This window comes from Ambystoma mexicanum, chromosome 2q (assembly GCF_040938575.1).
Source record: "Ambystoma mexicanum isolate Mex_15411 chromosome 2q, UKY_AmexF1_1, whole genome shotgun sequence".
Lineage (NCBI taxonomy): Eukaryota > Metazoa > Chordata > Amphibia > Caudata > Ambystomatidae > Ambystoma > Ambystoma mexicanum.
The window spans coordinates 452,618,088-452,642,670 of NC_090924.1; the positions used below are offsets into that span (position 1 = coordinate 452,618,088).

The following is a 24,583-nucleotide window of genomic DNA, read 5'->3' on the forward strand; positions in this document are numbered from 1 at the left end:
TCTTCGACATACTCTGTAATCTCCTCCAGAGCCCTAAGCTACCACTAATAACCTGAAACCTACAGCCAGTGAGAATCTTTTAGCACAGCCTACGGTGCACTGTTGGTGTATCCCCGGGCCCAGCGTGGGAACGGCTGCCCGCACGTGAGGGACAAAGGAGTGGCCTCCCTGTGCAGAGACCCGTTTCCGGGGCCCGGCTGGGACACCTGGGGTGCCGGGGCAGGTGGAGGCCCTCCCATGGGATGCAGGAGACACCTGGAGAGTTAGGTGCGTGTGGGCCCCCTGGAAAGGGGCGTGGCCCACCTTCTCCCCCCCCACCCCCGCGGTTCACCCTGGGCCTCACACGAAGGGAGCTGGGCACCCTGGAGTGACAGGAGACTGGGGCCAGAGGTCTGAGCAACCCCCTCAGAGGATACGGAATGTGCCATAAGAAACGGGACCTGGAATTGAGGACATCTGTGTGATCTGAGAGTCCGTAGCTACCTGGGGTCTACCACCTGAGGTGTATGAGGTGCTGGTAGACCGACCGCAAGGTACCTTGCAAGGCACACACCTGAGGGCAGTCCGACCTACGGCAGAAGTGCCCCAAGGTAACCAACGGTACAACGGCCCTTGAGGGGAGGCACATGGACAAAAGAACTAAGCTAGCCTGTTTTGAACGGGCGCAGAGACACCACGTCGGCTGGAGGGCGAGGGGGACTCCATGCCAATGAAAAATTATGTTGCAGCACTGATGAAGGAGATCAGTAATACGAGAGCCGACAATCGGGATAGGGTGGACAAGATGGAAGACAGACTCAAAGAAGAACACAACCAGTCCTACCGGGACACACTGGAGATCCAAATGGATGTGCGAAACGGGAAGGAGATATGGTGAGATCACGCTGAAGATGGACGTCATGGAAAATTAATAAAGGCGGAACAACCGAAGACTTTTTGGTATCCTGGATAGGGAGGGTGAGACGGAGATGGACGGGAGAACCCTCCATGAAGTTACGAAGCAAATCTTTGAAGACGACACCACTGAAAGCTAAAATAGAGAGGATACACACGGCAGACGGATGAGCAGGGGGGCCCCCCCAAGTCAGTTCTAGCCCGGTTCCACAATTACCCGGACAAACATAAGCTTCTGGAGAAAGCGAGGAAGAGGGGGTCCAGTGATGTACAACAACTCCAGAGTGACGATTTTCCAAGACCTGTCCTCCCTTACACTGACTAGAAGGCGCCTGTGCTCACCCCTCACAAAGCGGCTGAACGAGAAGGGGATCAGGTACAAGTGGGGATTCCCGGTTTCTATTGCTTTCGAAGTAGACGGGGATAAATATAAAAACTGTCCAGAGAGGAGGAGATACGCAGCGCCATGGGGTAGTTACTTGGAGACTCTGGAGCCTCGCAGGACCCGGATGGAAAAGAGGCCAGTCAGGGTCAGTGGCAGATCAAGAGACCTAAGAGACGACGAATCCCGGATGTTGAACACATCCTCAGCAGCCCAGACTTGAATGAAGATGGCGTTATATCTTTTCTTAGGTAAATGACGCAGGGAGAAGGGAAGGTTCCGTAAGGTGGGACGAACGGGGCGTAACGTTGGTAGGACAATAGCTGCCAGATACCAGGAGAGAAATTGGACCCAGCAGGACGGTTGTTGTTAATAAGGTTGGGGAGGGGGGCGCTGGAGGAAAGTGGTGTTTGAGGTGGGGATCCGAGTGTCTGGGTCCTGTTGGTGGCTCGTTATCAACCTAGCGATGGTAACTGGGGAGAACCAGGTGCCGCTCAGAGTTGGGAGTCGGGGTAGGTGTACAGCAGGGGGGACCTGGTACGAGATGTTTTCAATGGGCTTTCTTCCTATGACAGTTAGAATTGGTATGCAAAGATTAGCCAGGCGGCAGAATGAAAGAGCTCAAAGTGGGGTAACATGATGGCAACCACAGTGAAAGAGGTCCAAGGGGGCTGACTGAGGATTGGCACGCTTAACATCAAGGAGCTGAACTCCCCAATGAAGAGATCTCTGGTTGCAAGGAAATTTTGAAGGGTTGAGTTGGATGTCATGTTTCTTCAGGAGATGACATTTTTTAAGGGTGAGGAGCGGGGACCTCCTAGTCGCTTGGCCGGTCAGGAATACTGGGGCTCTGGTCCGCTGAGAGCCCCAGTCGCCAAAACGCTTAAGTTTGAGGTGACCAAGGTCTAGTCGGATGTGGAGGGGAGGGCCCCCGATAGTCACTGGCACGATTAGAAGAACAAGTTACTTACCCCTGGTAACGTTCTTTTGACTGGATGTTCCTACCACGTATTCCTCATCTTTGATATTGGATATTCAGCTTCAGCTGCGTCGGAAAAAACATTCGGCAAAGAGCGATGTGCGTCGATGGCGTTGACTCGATGCCCCTCGAAGGTGATGTCATCAAAGGCATATATATCACGCAAAACACCCATTGGCTTCAGTTCTGTTTTTTCTTACAGTAGATATACCCGCATAACAGGAACTACCATACTCAGCCTTGAATGAACGAAAGCTATAATAACATGTGAAATTCTACTGTGGGGTAGGTTCGGAGGGCGATGAGGCATACGTGGGAGGAACATCCAGTCGAAAGAATGATACCAGGGGTAAGTAACTTGTTCTTCGAATAGATTGTGTCCTCCCACGTATTCCTCATCTTTGATAGGCTCCCAAAGCAGTGTTTGATTTGGTGGAGGGAGTAGAATTTTGTTTTTCATGAACCGAGTGCAGGACTGCTTTTCCAAAGCTTCCATCCTGATCGAGGGAAGATTCCAAGCAGTAATGCTTTGTGAACGTGTGAATAGTAGACCAAGTTGCTGCTTCACAAATCGGTACACCCCTGCAAGGCTGAAGAGGTAGCCATGTCCCTGGTGGAATGGGCCCTTAAACCTTCAGGAGGATCCTTCCCCGCCGGTCTGTAACATTCTGAGATAGCCAGAATGATCCATCTGGTAAAGGTCTGTTTAGTAACAGCCTGACCCAGTTGGCAGCCTGTATAGCCAATAGAATGTTGATCATCAATGCAGAGTTTTGACAGTCTAGATATCTAAAAGCTTAAAGCTCTGTGAGGGTCCAACCTATGTAACCTCTCCTCCTCCTCGCTAGGATGAGGTGGGGGATAGAAAGAAGAAATGATTTTGGATAAAAATGAAGGTTTAACCCTTAGAACAACCCTATCCTTATGAAAGAAAGTAAAGGGTGGCTTAGACGAAAGTGCCTGCAACTCACTCACTCACTCACTCTACAGGCTGAAGTTACAGCTACCAATAGAATGGTTTTAAAAGTTAACAACCTTAAATGATACGAGTGTAAGGGTTCAAATGGTGCACACATTAGGAATTTTAGAACCAGATGAAGGTCCCAAACTGGAACCTGGAAAGGAGATGGAGGGGTGGGGGAGAGAGACATTGGTTTGCCCATTTAGAAATTGTGTCACCAGTGGAATTTTCAAGTATGAACATTCCTCTGACGAGCGCTTAAAGATGGACAGCGCAATCAAATAGCATTTAATAGTACCAATCTGGAGCCTCAGATTAGCTAAAGATAGTAGAAAGGATAAAACATCTGTGTTTTACACAGAAAAGGATCTACATTCTTTTCTCTGCAACAGTTGCAGAATTTATTCCAATGGCAATGGTACAAAGACTTCGTTTCTGGCCTTGTGGCCAAAAGCAAAACCTCCATTACGTCATCCGGGAGGTCCCAATCCTTGTATCTCAGCCCTTCAGTAACCAAGCCTGAAGGTTGAGTGTTTTGACCTCTGGATGGAGAACCTGACTCTCCTCTCGCAAGAGAAGGTCCTCTCTTTGTGGAAGACGCATTGGAGGACAGATGGACATGTCCAGAAGGTCCGGGTACCACGTTCTCCTGGCCCAATCTGGGGCAATTACGATCATGTGTTTCCTGAACTTCTCAACCTCCTGATCACATGAGGAATGACGGGGACTGGAGGAAACGCGTGCAGGGGTGGAAATTCACAGTCCACAATGAACGCGTCTCCTAGAGCTCCTCTTGGGGGAAATTCCCTGGAGCAGTACAGTTCGCACTCTGGTTAACACCGGTCGTGAACAGATCCACTTGAGGGGTTCCCCAAAGGGTGAAGATCTCTTGAAGGCCTTCCCGAGCTAGTACCCACTTGCAGGAGACTGTGCTCTGCCTGCTCAGAGCATCCGCCACTGTGTCCTCCTCTCCGGCTAGGTGAGCTGCCGATAGGGAGATTCCTTCTTGATTTGCCCAGTACCAGAGCTGCATTGCCTCTCTGCACAGTGGTAGTGACCCTACACCTCCTCTCTTGTTGAGGTAGTACATGGCCACTGTGTTGTCCGTCATTATCAGCACTAGTCTGATTGCCCTCAGCTCCAAAAGATGGATAAGTAGTTTGGCCTCCGATGGAGACCAATGACCGCTGTCAGATCATTGGTGTGTTCTCCCCACTCCGTGAGTGATGCATCCGTCACTACGGTTATCTACGGCCATGGTTGCCAAAAACGTAGTCCCTTCAGAATGTTGTCCTCGCAGGCCCATCTCGGAAGATCCTGTGCGACCCTGCTTGGAACCTGAAGTAGGTCCGACCTCTTTCCTGAGCACTGGGACCATTGAGTTCTGGGAACCCATTGAAGGGATCTCATTCTCGGGTGGACCTCTGGCACCAGAAAGATGCAGTATACCATGACGCCAAGCAACCTAAAAAAATAAAATAAAAAATAAAAAAAATAAAAAATAAAAAGAAAATACATAAAATCAAAGGCCGGGGGATGCTGGGCACTTAAGAATTTGGTGACCATCTGTAGTATGTCTTGAGCCCTCGCCTCAGGTGGCGAGCACTTTGCCAAGGATGTATCCAGAACAGCCCTGATGAAGTGGAGTTTCTGAGAAGGTGACATATGGGAGAAGCCCAGTCTGTGAAGGGAGTGGCAGGTGACGCTGAGATGATGCGGGACTTGTTCGGGAGAATGCGCCCTGATCAGCCAATCGCCCAGGTAAGGGCAGACGTGAATCCCCCCCCTCTCCCGAGACTCGCTGCCACTACCGCCATCAGTTTGGTGAAAACCTTCAGGGCAGAGGTCAGCCCGAGCGGCAGAACTCAAAATTGATTATAAGAACCGCTAACTCCGAACCTCAGGTATTTTCTGTGCTTGAGATGTAATGGCACATGAAAAATAAGCATCCCGAAGGTCCAATGACACCATCCAATCCTGGAGTTGGAAGGATCTGAGACCATCTTGAACTTGTCCTTCCTGAGAAACGTGTTCAAGTATCTCAAGTCCAAGATGGATCTCAGTCCTCTGTCCTTTTTGCGTATTAGGAAATAAGGGGAATACCAACCCTTGTTCCCCTCTGCTACAGGCACTGGTTCTATAGCGCCTTTCTCTAGCAGGGTTAAAATTTCATGCACAAGGAGAGGATCTTGAATGCTCAAAGAGTGGTTCCCCAGTGGATTGCTCGGAGGTCTCTGTATGAAGGGAAGGCAGTAACCGTGGGCAATGGTTTCCAAGGCCCAAGCACCCGAAGTAATGTCTCGCCATTCTTCTAGATGCCGAGACAGTCTGCCCCCCACTGGTGAACTGTGACTCAAGACCTCAGAGAGGTTTTGAAGCGGCTGATGCAGTGGCAGATGGTAAAGATGCCCCTGCTTGAGCTGGCTTCGCACCTATCCCTCGTCCACCACGAGGGAATCTTCTTTGGCCCCTTTAACCAGCCATTACTCTCGACCTCCCAACTGAGGAGTAGTAGCAAAAAATATACCTCTGCAAGGCTGTCCACTAGGTCAAAAAGGCTGAGGTTGCCTAATAGCAGCACCTAAACATTTGGCTGCCGCCTTTGAGGTCTGCAACTTCTCAAGGTTCTCGTCAGCCTTGTTGCCAAAAAGATAAAACCCGTCAAACGCCATGTTGAGGAGCCTGGATTGCACATCTGGTGCAAAACCCGACTTCCTGAACTACGCAAATCTGCACATAACAGTGCTAGTTGCCATGCTCTGCTGATGCTGTCAGCAGAATCCAAACCCGACTGAAGAGACTCTCACATGGCTTCTTTGCCGTCCAACTATGGCTAAGAACCAGTCTCTTTCATCCCCTTCGGGAATGTGCGCTGCCACCATGGAAATGCAGTCGTCCCATAGAGTGAATGTAAATTTTGCAACGGCACATGTGCAGTTGGCGTATTTGAGCGCAATACTCCCTGCAGAAAATACCTTCCTTGCTCATCCATCTACTCTTTTGTCGTCCCTATCTGGAGGGATGGTAGGGTAAGCCGCTTGCTTAGGTTGCAGTAGCTGCCTGTAACACCAGACTCTCTGGAGTGGGGCGTTTTGACGGGCGGTACTTCTTGTTCAAGTTTTTATTCACAGCTGGATTGGTTTCTGATGTTTCCCAATTCATCGCCACCCTTTTTTGCAGAGCAATGTGAACACGTAATATAGGATCTGACTGAGGACCCTTATCCAGGATGCCCGTCAGATCATCCTGTTCGAAAGGCAACGGAGGCCTATTCCACCCCATGTAGTCCACTACCTTGGACAGGAGCTGTCTGTATGACGCATCAGCATTCTCTCTAGCCTCTGGCCTCCCAAACTCCAGCTCAGGTGAGGCGTCTACCCCACTGGCCATCTGCAAGTTGTCAAAGGTCTCTCAACCTTGACTTCTCCGAGATAAAACTTTGGTACATTTTGCGTGCCAAATTGGAGGCCAAATATTTCCTCATTTTCTGAGGGCTCATTCTCCTCATATATTTGTATTTATTGAATTTTATATAGCGCTTATACCCAAAGCGCTTTACATAGAACAAGCAATACATTAAAGCAAAATGATTTCTTTACATGAATCAAGAAGCAGAGAACACTATACAGAACAATATACTGTGAAACATTCAAAGATATAAAACTTGTGCCAGGCTGGAGAGTGGTCAAAATCAGGAGATACCCGTCAAGCAGGTAAGTGGAGTAGGTGGGATTTTAGAGAAGTGCAGAAGGAGGAGTAAGAGGTGATGGAGCGGAGAGCGAGAGGGAGAAGGTTCCAGTGAAGTTGTGCAAGAAGTTGGAAAGAACAGAAACGGGATTGAGCACAAGGCGCAGGCGGGATGGTAAGTAGAAAGTGATCAGCAGAGTGGAGAGGACGAAAGGAGAGTAGAAGGAGAGGAGGGAGGCGAGATACGGGGGTGAGGGGGCTGGGGTTCAAGTCCGAGATTTGAAGACAAGACAGAGGAAGTTGTATTTGAGTTGAGAGTGAAAGGAGAGCCAACCTAGTGGAGGTAAGGGATGAAGAGATAGAGTCCTGGAGGGAGAGAAGACAGAACGGATGGCAGAATGGTGGATGGATTTAAGAGGGGCTAGATGTGAGGAAGGGAGGCCGAAGAGGAGAACAGAGCAGTAGAAAAGTCGAGAGAAGATTAAAAAAGATAATTAGACGCTTAGTGGAGTGGAAGGTGACAAAGGGACGAATTTTGCATATGTTGTATAGGTGGAAGAGACAGGCTTGGGAGGTAAGGGAGATGTGGCGAGTAAAGGAGAGGTTAGTGTCCAGGGGGAGACCAAGATTGCGGGCAGATGGGAGGTGAGAGGGAGGAAAGATAATGGGAGGAGGGAGGGTGTTGGCAGGAAAGGGTAAGAAAGTGGGGGGACATCCAGAATTTGATGGCAGTGAGGCAGGATGAGAGTTTACGAGGGATGTCGGGGGTAAAAGATGAGAAAGAGAAAAAGTTGAGTGTCGTCAGCGTAGAAGTGGTGAGATACACCAAAGGAAGAGATGATTGGAGCAAGAAAGGAGGTGTACAGAGAGAAGAGAAAAGGGCCAAGTACGGAGCCTTGGGGGGACGCCATACGCAAGAGTAGGAGGGGGAGATGCAGCCGCTCCAGGCAACAGCAAAGGTGCGGTTGGATAGGTAGGAGGTGAACCAGTCAAGGACAGAGCCACTGAAGCCAAAGGAGGAGAGAGAGACGAGAAGTAAAGAATGATCTACTGTATCAAAAGCAGCTGAGAGGTTGAGGAGAATAAGGACAGAAGAGTGTTTAGAGCAGCGGGCTGTAAGAAGCAAGTTAAGGACGGAGGTGAGGGCAGTTTGAGCAGTGTGGCAGGGGCGAAATCCTGATTGAGTAGGTGGGAGGAGAGAGAGGTTGGAGACTTAAGCTGAGCATTGTGAATAAACATGGCGTTCAAGAAGTTTGGATAGGAAGGGTAAGAGGGAGATGGGGTGGAAGTTTTAAACCAAGAGAGGGTTTGCCGAGGGCTTTTTCAGAATGGGAATGATGATTGCGTGCTTGAAGGCAGAGGGAAAGGTAGAGGTAGCGACACAGATGTGAAAAAAAAAAAAAAGGGGTAAGGTACTAGGAGCGGGCAGACTTTTGGAGTGAGAGGTGGGAAGGGGGTCGCAGGGAGCAGCGGTTGGGTGAGTTTTGGACAGAAGAAGGATGATTTCAGAGACATGAGTGAAGTTAGAGATGGGGGTGGAGGGGCTTGTGAGTGATGGAGAAGGGGAAGTGTATGAGGGGGGATTGTAGTATTACTTGACGTAGAGTGTGTACCTTGGAGGAGAAGAAGTTAGCAAGGTCAGTAGCTGAGAGATGTGCGGCAACAGAAGGATAAGGAGTCTGAGGAGAGAGAAGACGAGTCATGGCTTGGAAGATACAGCGGGGGTGAGAACATGGAGTGTGGAGGTCAGAAAAGTAAGTTTGTTAGGCAGATTTAATGCAGTTGTCATATAAAGAGTGGTAGGAGAAGTAAGTAGCCCGATGACCTGGAGAGCGGCGTTTATGCCAGCGTCCTTCGAGGCGGCAGCGCATAGGAGAGATGTGGAGAGAGCCAGAGTTGGGCGAGTTTGCGGGAAGGGCGGAAGGAGGTGAGAGGGTGGAGTTGGTCAAGACTGGTGGCGAGGGATGAGGAGATAGTGGATGTGGCCTTGTCTGCGGAGAGAGAGGAAAAGTGAGTGAGAGGGGGAGGGGCAGTTGGTACAGGTGTCGTAGAAAAGAGAAGAATTAAAGTTACGTAAGTCGCATCGGTAGGAGGTGGAGGGTGATGGGAGGGAGAAGAGGAGGGGGGGTAAGTGAGACAGAGTAAGGAGTGCTTGGACAAGTAGCTATGGAGGCCAGATACAGAGGAAGCCGTGAAAGAAGAAACCAAGATTAGGTTGAGAGTGGAACCAGAAGAGTGAGTTGGGGGGGGGGGCGGGGGAGTAGGGAGAGGTGTGAGAAGGTAGGAGTAGAGTATTGGGAGGAAGGGGGAGGTAAGGCGAGTGGAGGTTAAAGTCACCAAGCATGATCAGTGGTGTGGGACTAGGTGAGATGTGGCCAAGGAGGTGGTCAATGTCGTCATAGAAGGATCCAAGCGGGCCAGGTGGACGGTAAATAACGAGGAATGATATGGCGTGTGGCGAGGTAAAGATTTTGTACATGTATTCGAAGGAGGGAAAGACTGTAAGGGGTGTAGAACAGAGTTGATGGTACTTAGGGTGATAAAGAAGACCAATGCCGCCGCCACGTCCGGTGGAGCGGGGAACATGGGCGAAAGAAGAGGAGGAGGAAGTGAGAGATGCAGGGACTGTAGTATTGGGGGGGAGGGGGGAATCCATGTTTCAGTAATGTAGAGGAAATGAAGGTTTAGGCGTAGAAATAGATCCAAAACAGCAGCAGTCTTGTTGCATAGCGATCTTGCATTCCATAAGGCAAAGTCAATGATGTTGGAAGTGTCTATGATTTGGGGGTAGTTGAGGTTGTGGTGTCGAGTTGGGGCGGCAGGGCAGTGGACCATGTGGGGGTAAGGGAAGGGTGAAGGATAGTTGAGTGTGGAGATGGTCATGGTGATAAAGTACAGAGCTTTGAGAGAGGGCCAGGCAGCAGGAAGGGGTGTGATAGAGGAAAAGGGAGGGAGCAGGCAGGTGGTACATTTGCCATAGTGCCTCATTCTCCTCATATATAGCGTTAAGGGACTTAGTCCTTTCTTGGTAAAGGCAGGTTTTTTCAGGTATCAAGGGTTTAATAAACAATGGATTCAACGCTGGAGGAGCTGTACTGGCGCCATAGGCTTTGCTAGGGCGCACAGCGTTGCTGCCGCAGCTGGCATTCATGCCTTCGGCGTCAAGGGTTTGGCTGGCGTTGATGGTGTCGAAGACCTTCTTCTGCTTGTGCCTTCGGCTCAACGGATTCTCCGATGACACGTCATCGGATGGAGGCCTCGACGGCTCGCGATGAGGATCAGGCCTTCGTCACCGATTTAGGTTAAGCCCTTTCCATCCCGGCTTCTTTCGAAGGCACGGTAGGAGCATGGCTTGGAGGCTTTTGTTTTTCAAATATCTTTAGCATCTCTGCTCTGAAAGCCTCCCACTTAGCTGGAGTGGATTCATTAGTGGGGCAAGATACCCTCTCAGGGTAGGCGCCCGACGAAGTAGAAGAAGGCGACCTATGGTGCCTCTTCTTGGACCTCCGACGGCGAGGAAGAGTGGCGAGAGCCACTACTAGATCTTGACCTCTTTACCTTCTTCCTCCGAGAAGAGTCGCCCCTCGACTCGTTGGTTGAAGGTTTCTTGGTTGGGGTAGGCGATTTGGGGTTTCGACCTACTGTCAATTTCCCCTTTCGTTCCTTCAAGGCCTTTCCTGTCATAGACTGGCACTTGGAGCAGTCCGAGGCGTTATGGTCTACTCCGAGGCACCACAAACATACGATGAGGATCAGTCAATGACATTTGCGACCCACAATCACACTTTTTGAACCCGCTCTTCGGGGTTGTCGGTGTCGACCAAGAAGACATTCTCGATTTCTCAAAGTAATGCAGTCACCACGAAGTGAAGAAGCGTGCCGTATTCCTCCAAGCGATAGTATTCGTGGAAAAACGGAACCGCCCCTATAACGGCGGACAAAATCATGATGGCGGTAAGGAGTCTGCCGATGGGGAAAGCTCTGGGGGAAGACCCGAGCACCGCAGGGTTTTACAAATCCTTCCTCAACGTACTGTTACCATTTATGATGGAGCTCTTCAATGACATACTGAACACGGGTAAGGCCCCAGAGTCCTCCTCAAAGGCACTCATCACAGTGATACCCAAAGAGGGGAGAGATCCCATGAAATGCAGCGCATACCGTCCTATCTCTCTTCTTAATATAGATGCCAAAATAATAACCCGGGTGCTGGCGGCTAGACTCAAAGGTTACATGCCACGTCTAATCCACCCAGACCTAGTGGGTTTCCATCAGGGGCCGCCAAGGGCAAACACCATGAGGAAGACACTACAACTGATGCATGAGGTCCGGGGGGGGTAAATGGGGACCCCACACTTCTCTCAGTCAATGCTGAGAAGGCTTTTGATAGAGTGGGACTTACTCAAAGCAGTGCTTGTCAAATACGGGATAGGAGAGGGATTTCTCCAGGAGATCAGGACGGTGTACTCTTTCCCCCAAGGCATGTGTAGCGGTGAATGGGGGATCCTCCTGTTGGTTTGATCTGGGTAGGGGGGAAAGGCAGGTCTGCACACTCTCACCCTCACTGTTCACACTCTCACCTTTGCGCAGAGCATTAGAGGAGACGATAAAGTAGAAGGATTCCGAGTAGGAGGGGTGGAATACAAAGATGCATTATATGCAGACGATATGCTTTTGCACGTTGTGAACCCCTTGACGTCTATACCAGGGGTGGTTTCACATATCAAGCAGTATGGCTCCCTGGCGGGCTTCAAGATCAACAGGTCTAAATCAGTCCTCTTCCCCCTAGACAGGGACAGAGAAATGGGGAGGTTTACACCTCTGGTGATGCAGGTTAGCCTGGGGGCATTAAGATACCTGGGAATAAATCTCAAGAGGGAAATGGGAGAACTATATGGGGCAAACTTTCCCCCTCTGGTGGACAGGCTTAAGGAGGATTTGATGAGGCGGGGTAATCTTACATTATCTTGGTTGGGTCGACTCAATGCATTAAAGAAGACCATCCTACCTAGACCCCTGTACCAATTTCAGATACTCCCCATCCGTATCCCAGAATCTTTCTTTTAGGAGGCGAAGAGCACCCTATTGAAATTTCTTTGGCAGGGGAAGAAGTCCTGGATATTGTGGGATGTTTTGGTACTTCCCAAAGAAAAGGGAGGGGTGTGCTTTCCAGATGTTAAACGCTACTACAAGGCCACCCAACTCAACTTTAATACCCCACCTCAGTGCTCAGGAGAACCTTCAATGGATTGCATTAGACAACCTGCAAACAGCCCCTGGTGGGGACTATCTGGGACATTTGGAGAAAGGGGGCGGAAATGAAGGGGGGGTCACAGCATGGCTGTCCCCCTTGAGCCACCTGTGGGTGCTAGGGGTCAGGGATGTAATCCCGAACCCAGAAAGATTCCAGAAATGGTTTGAAGCGGGGCTCCAGAGGGTTGGTCAATTGTGGAAGGGGGATAGGTTTATAGACATAACCGAGTTGGAAGAAGCCTTAGGCACACTCTCAGTCTTCCTCTACCTACAATTGAAGGGTGCAATGACCAACAGCGGTTGGAGTGATCAGATACGGCGTGACCTCGCTCCCTTCGAAAAGAATTCTAGACACCAGGACAGAAATGAAGGGCCTGAATTCGGCGATGTATGGAGTCCTCGTGGACTCCGAGGGTGGGTCCACAAAAATATTATGGGAAAGAAATAGAACCTGCCCTGCGGTGGGGGAGCGGGGGAGACTTTGTAAGGGGGCCTTGCAGACTTCAATCTCCTGTCAATACAAACTACAGGCCATTAAGCTTCTACATAGGTGGCAATACGACCCAGCAAGACTGTCTAATATGTATCAAGGTGTCAGCCCGAGTTGTTGGCGGGAATGTGGGGCGAGGGCCGACTACTGGCATATGTGGTGGGGGCCCACTAGGGTGCAGGTCTTCTGGGACAAAGTCTTGTGGTGGATTAAAGAAGGGGGGAGGAGGAGAGGGAGTTGGCCAATGTTGACTTGCAAGGGAAGGTATAAGGAATATGGATTATTTTATTAACTTTCTCAATGTGAAGTGGATACCTGGCTTGCGAAGTTGTTCATGTGTTGTGAACAAAATCTTTAATAAAGACTAATTTGAAAGGCAGGCACAGAAGCGACGTAGAGGTACAGGAAGCCCATTGGAGTCTGCAATTCAGTGGCTGAGACCACCAAGCCCCCACCTTGGAGAATCCCACAAATGTTCGGCTGGTTTCACCTCTTATTTTATAACTTTTTTGGTAGACGAATCTGTGAGGAAGGGAAGTGACCAGAGAGTTTTCATATTGGTCAGGGGAGAATCAGTGGTCCCAAGAGATACAGAACCAAAGAATAAATATGCAGTGGGTTTCTTTGGTTATCTGAGATATACATGCAGTATACTTCTCCCACACATTGATCTGTAGAATAAAGTCAAGTACAATCTCCTGGACTAGAGGGGTCACTATTCTTTTTCTAAAGAGGGAAGACAATACACACATTAGCGGTTCCATAGTGCCTCAAAGTCTATCAGGCTTTATGCTCAAAATGCTCCTAATGTTACTAGCTTAAGATGCTGTACACTGCTCATCTCATTAATTCCATCCTGGATAAAAGGATAGAATTATAAGCACCATCAGACTAAGAACTGCACATATCCAGCGTCTGGACAATGCACTTGCGATTTATACTCCTCATAACCTACCACTATCGAAAGGTCTTCCCTGAGCTAAAATGTGCACAAGAGGAGAGCAAGCTGTTCCCAATTAACATAATCAAATTCTTAGTTGCTAGAGTTGACATGCAGGTGTTTTGTTCTAGTTTCCGGTAGCCACTCCTGGAGGATTATGGCTGCAGGTGTTCATTCTTTAAATTTGGAATGGCTAAGGAGGTAGGGACTCGTATTTGAAGCCGAAACGGCCATCTCCTCCATTACATATTTCTCAAGACCTCCGTTTTCAATTCTATTGGTGGGACTAGTACTGTTCATGCAGGGAATTAAAGATCTAGTGATCGCAGAGTACGAGATTGGTGGTTGACCCAATACTTAATAGACAACTCCTTGCACTTTTCCAGACTTGACATTGGGTACTAGTAGAATTCCTAAGCGGCAAAATGTCACTGAAGCATTTGAAAGAACTGCCATAGAAAAAAAATGCTCTACAAGTGTGAGCATGGGCAAAGCATTACAGGAATGGTGTACTATTAAACTGTAATCCATCCATCAATAAGCAAACACAAGATGCTCAAGTTGAGGACTTTGTGGCGAAATAAAGCATTAATCGACCCGTTTTCTACCGACGAAAGTTCCCTCCATGGAGAATAGGGTGGAAGGTTTAGTCTTTGCTCTTGAATTCACCAACAGTGAGCTTGAGGACTGCAGTAGTACTTGCTTCTTTTGGAAGGCTGAAGACCGAAGGGAATGACCCAAACTCGTGTGCGACTCAATGGATACCCAAACTGCTCATTTGTATGTGCTGCTCCACTTTAAATTCAGCTGGCACAAAATAGTAGAGGACAGTTTAAGCGCATTGTTCTGGCCTTGGAGACACAAATGTCATGCGTCACGTTTGATACCATGGTGTGGAACAGGGCTAAGAGCGGGCTATTCTTGCTGTATGCTTGGTGGAGACAAAGGGCAGAGCATTGTTGCTCAAACCTCCTGTGGCATCCCTCTTATAAACAGCCTACCAGCTATGGAGAGGAACGAAGCTGTGAGCGGGCTGTTCATGCAGGTTGGTGCCTGTCGCCTCCAAGGACCCAGTGCTCAATTACCTGCCGCAGACACCTCCCTGCTTAGCTGGTAATGGTGATAGTAAAGCAACTGTCAGGCTGCTTGTGTAGCTGGCATTGCCTGCCACGAGTTAGCCTGGGATTAAGATGGAAACAAGCCAAGCTCTTCAGCTCCGCCCTGCCTTGCTTCGTTCTGTGATATCAAAATTATCTATTAACACCACGTACGCTTACCGACTTGTCTCTTGCAAACCTGTGATAGACTGTGTAGGCCGCTGCAATCTTTGTAATCACCAAAGACCTGGCTTACACTATGGAGCGGGGGGTGATGCAAGGAGGCTGAACACAAGCAACATTATACCAATACAAAGGCATAAAACAAGACAAAGAAAGAAAGAGGAACAGCAAAGAGGTTCTTAACCCTCTACTTACCTCAACCAATAAAGTCCTCCAAGGCTCTTAAAGCCGAACTAAAGTACTTTTGGACCAACATACAAGCAGCTACTAGACTTTAACCTGGTCTGTCTTTTTCGAAAGGTCTGAAATGTGTATGGCTGCGATACAAGGGTTTTATATTATACTTTTCTTATGCTATAAATTACAGAATCGGTTTGCTTAGTGGAATTAAGTTTCTATCGCACATTGCACTTTGTCAATACATCACTATGTTTGGCACTTGCACTTTCTACCGCTTTTATTTAATATTGGAACATTACTTACCTTCAGACCAGACCTATAGGTGATAAGTTATTTATGTATGGGGTTACTGTGGGCTCCAGCCTTTGAACCCCACCACTTTATTATGGCCGGATTATAAGTTTGGTAACAAGGCTGTTTACTGTGAGGGGTAACTGAGGGCTGTTAGCCTTTGAACCCTGTGACAAAATTGAGGGAATCCGAACCTTCTCCCCATGGGTGAGTCCCCCCCACCCTCTGTGAGGCTAGAGAGGTGAATCCGCTCTGCAACACCCTCCCTAGGGGTCAAGGCAAGTGGGACCTCACCGGAAGAGACTCCCCCTTTGGGAACAAGGACTCCCAATACCGCGAGGAATTCCCAGAGGGCCGCAGAGTGATGGCTTATATGGACTTACACAACATACTAAACTGTTACCAAACTCGTGAAGAAAACGTGAAATTATATTATGAACGACAAGAAATGGAAGATATCCCCTCAAATACATGTCTCCAATGGACTGCAACAAAGAGGCTGAAAAGGGATGCGAGACCAACAAGTGAGAGAGACAAGATGCCACGAGCAGAGTGCACCGATAAACCGAGAGATGCAGGGAAAGGAGGTGGGGCTCTGGGAGAACGCGGCGCAGATGTGTGACAGACCTGCTCCTCTGGAGAACCAGAACACGCTGAACAACTAGCAGCGTGAGAGTGGGTGAAAGCCAAGCAAGGCGGTGGAGAAGGAGTGGTGGTGGCATGACCACGGAATCAGAGTGGTGGGCAGTCAGCCTGTACAACAGCACAGAGACTATCCAGGGGAGTAAGCAGCTCCCAGTCCAACCCATTGACGTCCCAAAGACAAGAACGGCACATCAACGAAAGACGCTGTGGAAAGCAAGCCGTAAATCGTCAAAGAGAATCCAAGGGCCAGCCGGTACAGCTGACGTTGCCCTGGACCTCAGAGGGTAAAACAAGGAATGGAAATAACGGCAAGCCAAGCAGGACTCATAAGTTAAGCGAAACTCGTCCCAGTACTAATGGGAAAACTATTGGAAATAATCCAGTGAAACAGAACGGTTTGAATGAGATAAGAAGAAATACTAAAACCATTGAGTGGGAAATAAATAAAAATTGGAGGCTAAGGGAGGTCCACCCATATTGCAAAGATAGGTAAGAGCATAGAAGAGAGACATTTGGGGAGAACAAACCTGTGAAGCCAGGTAGCCCAAACTCATACATGACACTGCACCCTGAGAGTGGGGGAATTTTAATTGTAACTTGAGCTACCATAAAAGAGAGAAGAGTAACCAAGATTCAGAAACCCTCCAATAGAGAGAAAAGGAACCTAGCTAGACTTAAGCAGACAAGGCAGAATAAGGGCCAGGGGAGTACCAGTCCCCTAAAAGAACTGCAAAACGATACAGTGGATGACGAGAGACTATTTGCATATGGTCTCCTGAAAGAAGTAAGAAGTGAGAAGAAACGCGTGACAAAACACAAGCACCAGGAGGAAGGGAGTCACTCTCCTGACTTTAGCTAGTTAGAATAGTGGTAGATCAGATGCCGCGTCTGTGTCCTCCTTCTGATCCTCCACAACCCTCTCTGTAGTAAGCCGAGTCAAACTTTACTTTTACTTTATTTATAATGCACAGCCATGAACCCTAAGGCTTGAGGGTGCAAACAAGACAAAACAAAAATGAAAAAATAGGTGCTGGCTGATCGGGGAGTCAAGAGCTGAATGACAGGACGGAAACCCAATTACCAGAACAGGAAGGTCTTGAGCACTCTCTTAAATGGGGCAGAGATGAAGGAGCTCTCAATGCTGTCGGAATGGAGTTCCAGTAAGAGGGGCAATGCTAGAAAAGGCTCCTAACTGGACCTTCTTAGTTTTGCATTTAGGAAGGAAGAGGTAATTTTGTTATTGGATCTCCGATTTCTGTGGTTAGGTTTGTCCCTAATGAGATCTTGAAGGTACGTCTACACTTAAATGTGATACCAATAGCTGTGGGCTACATTGACCCACTCAGCAGAATTCCCATCCGTAAACAAGCTGCGCTTCTGCAGTCAACAGCAAAATGGCTGCGCTGGCTCTTTGGAGCACCATTGCATCAAAACTGCGTTTTGCAGCGACAAAAGGATGGCTGCACCATCTTGCCAAACACCTATTGGGCGAGTTGGAACAGGGAGCAAACCAAGAAAGGTGCCAGTGGGTGTTCATGTTCTAGGGGTGTTATGGACAATTTGGAAAAAAAGCGCGAGCATGAGAGGAGTCACGACCTGGCCTTCCCCACTTAGTTGTATTTGGGCCCCCCCAATCAGGGTCCTCATCACAGATCCAATCCACTTCCAGTCCCAATACAAACAAGGGTTAGTCAGAGCAGGCCAGATGTGGAGGGAGGGCGCTTTCCTGTCCAGGGAGGAACTAGAAAACGCACAACAAGGCTTGAAGATTAGGCCTCTTCCATACCTGCAACTGAAGGGAGTCCTCACAGATCCACAGTGGAAGGCATAGCTACAACGCCCCCAAACACCTTCAAGAAAATCTTGAATACTCAATCAGGGACCAAAGGGCCAATTGCTAAAATGTACTGGGCTCTCAAAGAACAAGGTCACTTGCCAACCTCCTCTACTCAGTTAAAATGGGAACAGGAACTGGGGTGGGAAAACAATCAGGAGGGATGGGCGGCAATATGCAGATCAGTCTGGAGGTCATCAATAGCGGTCCAATACAAGATGCAGAATTGCAGGCTACTCACGCAATGGCACCCAACTCCCCAGTGCTAAGCAAAAATGTATGTAGGTATCAGCCCTACTGCTGGCGCGGATACAGACAGATTAGCACATATTGGCACCAGTGGTGAGATGGTCCCAGCATGCAAATCTTTTGGAAGGAGATCCTGGGATGGATACACGAGAGAGGGAATTGAGAGAGCTCACCCCACTCCTGGTGGTGTTTGGGGGTCGAACAGGTGGAAGGAGAATACACGGTTCTTCCCCAGCTGCCCAAGAACTTGCTCCTGGCAGCGCGTATATGTGTGACTCTAAAAAGGTCAAAGGGTAGTGTCTTGCCAGCGAAGATAGAATGGCTGTGTAAAGCCAAGGAAATCTACGAGATGGAAAGCTTCACTGCGGCATTACTGGAGGCCCACTCGCATATTGACACAAAGTGGCTGCTCTTCTTTGAGTTTTGGGAAACAAACAATGCAGCCCCTTGAAATCTTAGCTACATGGATCTCAAGAGAACGATACAGAGAACCCCTGCCCTCGGGGGTGACGCCAACTGATATCCAGACATCAAGAACTCCATCATATTGCTTAACTCAGTTAGTTCTCTGTGGAGTATTCGAGTCAACAGGTACTAGGCGTACACCCAATTAGGTATCTCCTCATGTAGGTATGTGGTCAAAATTTTTACGGACGCTCTTCTCAAATTTAGGGCGGGAGAATTGGGTTTCATGTTAAAGTTAAAAACTCGATCGTGCATTTGTCTCATGTTGGAAAAAAAGATAATGTAATGTACTTGCTGCGCATCTGTTGATCACAATAATTAAAATATATTTACAATAAAAAAATTGGGCGGCTGAAGGGATATGCTCATGAAATTCAGCTCAGAAACAGCCACCTTGAATGTGATAAAGCCAGGAACATCCTGTTTGCCATGGGAGTGGGAGCTTAAAAGGAAATATTGCAACTAGTAGCTGAGAGGATCATTGAACCCATTGAAACTGCAGAGTGGCTTGCCCCCATAGTGGTGGCATGCAATCGCAAAGGCAAGATCAGAATGTATGTCAATCTAGGAGACATTGCCAAATTACTAATCATTTTAGAAATGGTCAACTGCATAAGGAGCGCCAACTCGTTTGCCACCCTTGATTATCTAGTTTCAAAATGTCCACTTGCAACTAGCCACTATCAAGAGATGGTAATAATTGGCTGAGCGGGTAAAATAGGGTGTGCTGTATGTATATGCAGAACTGAAGCGGTGAGTAACTTTGTATGCTTGGCTAGTAGATTGCTACCCACCGAACTAGATCTATCGGCAGTTCATCAGATTTCCTATTGGAGAACAGGATGACCGGTAGATCATTTTACCACCCCATTTGAGGTATTCTGGTTCTGGAGAATACTATTTGGATTGGTGACAGCTGATGCAGTTTACCATCTGCTGAAGGGCCTCCCTGAGTTCCTGGTCTACTATCATATGATATATTGATCAACACACAAATGGAAGCAATCAGTATGACATGAAGCAGTGAGCATGGCTTGAAACTCAAAAATGTTTTGCAAAGACTAAAGGACAAGTATCTAACCATTGAAACAAGTAAGTACTGATCACAAGGCGGACTATTTAGGCAATACTATTGGGAAGTATGGTACAGGCCCAAGGAGGGGTTAAGAGCTATCAGGGAGGGAGCAAAGTGGCTGAAACAGGAGGTGTACCGGCTACTTTCACTGCCTAAAAATAGGCAAATACTGCTAAACAATTAGCAAAAGAAAAAAATCGGAAATGGACATGTGAGGACCTTGTACTCCTGCCTTCACCCATACAGCGTCATGGATATGTTTAGAACAGTAGTGCATGTTGTACCACAGGAAGAAACAACTGTTATTAGTGCCTGCTCAGAAGAAGTAAATGTGTATCTTTTAATGTGCATGAGTAACTAGGTGCAAAGGAATTATTATTACAAAACATTTCTGTGTCCAGTCAAAATATTTTTACTGGCTTATAAAATACTCCCATTGGGAATTGGATTTAGATTGTACTCGCAAAAAAAAAAAAATATATATATATATATATATATAGTCATTTCACTCCCTACTTTAAAAAATAGGCAGTAAAATACTCCCACTTCAAAATCTTATCTGAAGGACTGGTTGAACTCCTTCCGGAGTTTGGCATAGTTTTATAATAGATTCATTCCAATAATTGCATCTACCACACATTCGCTAAGGCAGCTAAAGAAGAAAGATGTTGATCATGGGAAAAGGAATGCTACAAGGCGGTGCACGAGATGAAGGAAGGCATATGCAAGGCACTCAGCTTAGGTGGGTGCATTCCTCCTGCCATCATTACAGTTGGTGCCACCGTCAAAGGGTTGTGTGCTATACTACTGCAAAGGTATAGAATTGGCGATTTTCTACACTTCACGGGCAGTGACGAGTCAACCATGGGGGGAGGAACGCGGACTAATCAACCTACTTAATACCCGCACCATAAGCAGCGCGGGGGAGATAGTAGGGATGAAAAAAGAACACTCCTTTCGAGTGCACACGCGGTCAGTTTTCGATTGCAACCCATTGACGTGTATAAGCCCAATGATACGAGAACACCTGCTAAAGAAGAACGGAAGTGTATGAGGCCAGTGAAGAGACTACTCCACTAAAGTGTATGCAACCAATAACGTGGGGATGCACGAAACCCCCTTTAATGGAATGTACTCTTTCGAAGCGTAACTGGGTCGCCATCGACCCATACCTTATTGAACAGTACATTGAAACGAACTACTTTTTGAAGGCAGAGGAGGAGGGACTTGGCCGCTATGCTCTATGGACGGTGCCATCAGCTCCCTCGGTCCACGGATGAATATACACTGTCACGGACTTACTAACCTTCACCTTGACTCTCACCACCTCCCTCTCTTCCTCCTCCGCCGCCATGGCTGGTGGATCCTTCCGCCGCTGTATCCCTCCGTGGAGGGATGAGCGCGGAAAAGCAGTTGATGTCAGCAGCGCTTTCTCTACCCCCTCGATTTCCTTAGTGTGCAGATACCAGCTGACAACAGAGACCTGCCAGCTCACACCGGTGCCCAGGCGTTCTTTCTCGCCCTTATTCCCCGTTATATTTTCTTTTTCTTTTCTTCAGCATCCGGGAGTGACGTCACCACATGAGGTCACCACCGGCTCTCTTAAAGGGACAAACTCCCCTACAAGATGCACATAAATGGTCACAGATTACACACAAAAACCCGTTTCTGACTCTGTGGAAACCGTAATTTGTCATATTGTCACACTCAGACTCCACCTTTCACATAAAACAAACCCCATGTATAAGTGAAGCTTCGCAACTGCCACAATTGAATGAGACCTAATATGACCCGTTTCAGTCATGTTTTCACTGCATGCAACAGTGTAGAAAGGGCCGTAGTCATTTTTTTTTTTACTTTTACCTGTTGAGACAACACTGGCTTTAGGTTTTCAGCCAAAAGCTGTTTTATCCTGGGACTTACAGTTTTGTTTTCTCAGCCTTCAAGTACTCTGTATGCAACGTGCGATTGGCTAGCAACACAGGACTGGCAATACATGACGTGTCCCGTGGAATCTATGCAACAATAATTGTGGCACTTATAGTGGAAATCTGTCGAACATCCTTACGGAAGTCACTAACTTTTTTCCACAGACCACAAAATGACACGGACTACAAACCAAGTAATAGAGGATCCAGACAGAAGACCCAGCGCTCCAATAACGACACCCAATAACAATGAGCATCACAGATGGAGCTAAAGCTACTTTCCTGGAATACTCGCGGATTCTCTCATCTGTTTAATAACTTTACAGAATCGCTCGATGGGGTCTTCGCAATTTGCCTTCAGGAAACATGGCTACGCGATGCTCCCAATCGAGAAGGTTTTACTACTCATTTGAACCCAGCCAAAAAAAACACCAAGGGTCGACCTTATTCTGGCCTAATCACCTTATTAAAAATTCAAAACTGGATGACTCCCCTTGAAGCGGTCAACCCCAACCCGTTTGTACAGGGTACGATAATTCAAATCAAGAAGATGAACTCTGGAACACACAGCCATCTACTCATAATCAACAGTTATTGGAACCCGGTAATGATCACAACCATGGACTTTATCGAATCGATCACAACTCTGATTGACGACGCTTTCCTTAATTATCCAGATCTTTCTGTGCTCATATTCGGCGATCTTAACTGTAGCTGGTTTCGATTTAACCATCAAACGATGAAAAATAGTGTTATATCTGAAGACGAAGTACCAGAACGAGGGAAACTATGGTCACAAGCACTTTCGTCGCGAAACTGTCAGATGGTTAATGGCAATACAAAAGGAGAACAACCCTGCAAGACAACCTGGAAGCGATCTCTACTTAGAAACACTCTCGATTACATTTGGGTCTCTCGTAATCTATTTGAAAGAGTTGTTTCACTTGAAGTAGTTCAGAAAGACGTAAGCGATCATGATTTGCTTCGTCTATCTCTGGATTTTGAAACTTTGACACAACCAGAGCCTTATAAAATGCCACTGGCCATAAACGCAGCTGGAAATCGGCTGAAAACTACCGGCACAAAAATTCTGCAAATAGCGTTGCATCTTGAAGACTCAAATTATGTGGAATATGTTCCTTTGTTGTTCGCAGGTTCTCAACAATATGCTAACTCAAAATCCCACGGCCTTATGTCGAAAAATCTTTACAGTTCTGAAATAGCAGCAGCCAAAAAGTTAATGAGGAAAGACCTACGAATGCTAAGAAAAACACATGGCAATCAAATTGACATTCAAAGAAGCATAAAGGCGCGACGTCAGGTATATAGAAATTGGCTAAAATCCCACTCTGTCATAATTGATCAAAACAGAGCTGAAATCATGTTAAAGGTAATTATTACAAAGAACTCCCGCGAAATTTGGGCTATCCTAAACAAAGGAAATACAAAAACTAGCCCAGTTATCTCAAATGCAATTTCAAGCTCTTCATGGGTGGATTATTTCACAAAGGCTTACAAACAACCTCATCAAATCTCCCAAGTTCACTGTCTGCCCTCCACTAAAGAATGGGATATAACCCCATCACCTTGAATTAGCTATTGAAAAGCTAAAAAATTCGAGGGCAGCAGGACCTGACCAAATATCCAACATCATGCTAAAAAAACACAAGCATCATTGGGCCAAATTTATGGCATCTCTGTTCCGTCGAATTTCAATCTTGAGGAAAACACCTGGGTCCTGGGCTAAGGCAATAGTGGTACCAATTTATAAGAAGGGAAATCGAGATGATCCGTCGAACTGTCGTCCAATAGCCTTGCTCGATACCATAGGCAAAATCTTCGTCTCGTTTCTTCGCATGAAGTTGACTGCTTGGGCACATAAGGTGAAACAAGTGGACTGTCGACAAACTGGCTTTACGAAAGATGTAGGCGTTGATGCCAATCTGACCATACTAACCATCTTAAAACTTGAAGCCCTAAGAACGAAAACAAAAATCTTTTTTGCCTTTGTCGATTTGAAACAAGCTTTCCATGCAGTTCATCGCGATAAACTGTGGGCTAAGCTAAGCGAGTGGAATTGTCCATCTCAGATTCTTGATCCTCTTATAGCGCTCCATTCCAACACCTCTGTTCAAGTAAGAGTGAACTCTCAAGGTGACCTGACTGACCCAATTCCCACGTATAAAGGAGTCAAGCAAGGGTGTCCATTAGCGGCCGACCTGTTCAAAATATTTATCTCTGATCTACCAAAATGGTTGGACGCTGCACACTGTTTGGACGCTGCACACTGTTTGGACGCTGCACACTGTTTTCCCCCAAAGATCAATGCAAGGCCAGTTAATTGCCTCGTCTATGCTGATGATATTGTGCTGATTGATCGCACTCAGATAGGCTTGCAAACTCTGCTGTCGAAGCTGAATGAATATCTAAAAGTAAATGATCTGCAACTAAATACAGGAAAAACTAAGATCATGTGTATTGGCAAAACTGTTTCACGGAGAGATAAAAACTTTCGATGGGCCATTGAGAAAGTCCCGCTTACCATCGTGACATCTATACGATACCTAGGAATAATGGTTAACAACTCCATCTGTGAATCGGCCTGGACAAATGACCTATTGGAAAGAGCAAACACACTCGGCATTCAAGGTGCAAAAATCAATAAAGATTATGGAAAATTCTCAATTGAACCACTAATAACATTTTACCTGCAGAAGTTCATTCCCACTATAACTTTTGGTGGAGAGTCAGGATGGAACCTTGATTATCGGCTATGGCAGAAGCTTGAAGGCAGGTTCTGGAAACGTGCATTGGGGCTCTCAAAAGACACTTCAATGGTGGCCCTGAGATATGAATTAGCCTTGAGCTCACTTCATATGACAATAATTTGGAAAAGTTTATCCTCTCTGAGGAAAATGAAGCTTGGTCTACAAATCTCAGCATATGAAATCTTTAGTAACGATAACGTAAGTACACAATCGACGAGACAAATCCATCGAGTCCGACAAATGCAGGTTTTGCATGACAGGAGAAACTGAGTCATTAAAACA

The 24,583-nt window shown here is 47.3% G+C and overlaps 1 protein-coding gene across 1 annotated transcript in view; it reads right to left on the reverse strand.

The window, feature by feature from the left end:
- Positions 1-21,173, reverse strand: part of TBC1D25 (TBC1 domain family member 25) — a 450,273-nt gene extending 429,100 nt beyond the window's left edge. Inside the window, exon 1 of the mRNA XM_069647546.1 lies at positions 20,912-21,173. Within this exon, the coding sequence (XP_069503647.1) occupies positions 20,912-20,959 (48 nt within the window). The 5' untranslated portion in view covers positions 20,960-21,173. The remainder of the gene's footprint in view (positions 1-20,911) is intronic.
- Between the last annotated feature and the right edge of the window lie 3,410 nt (positions 21,174-24,583).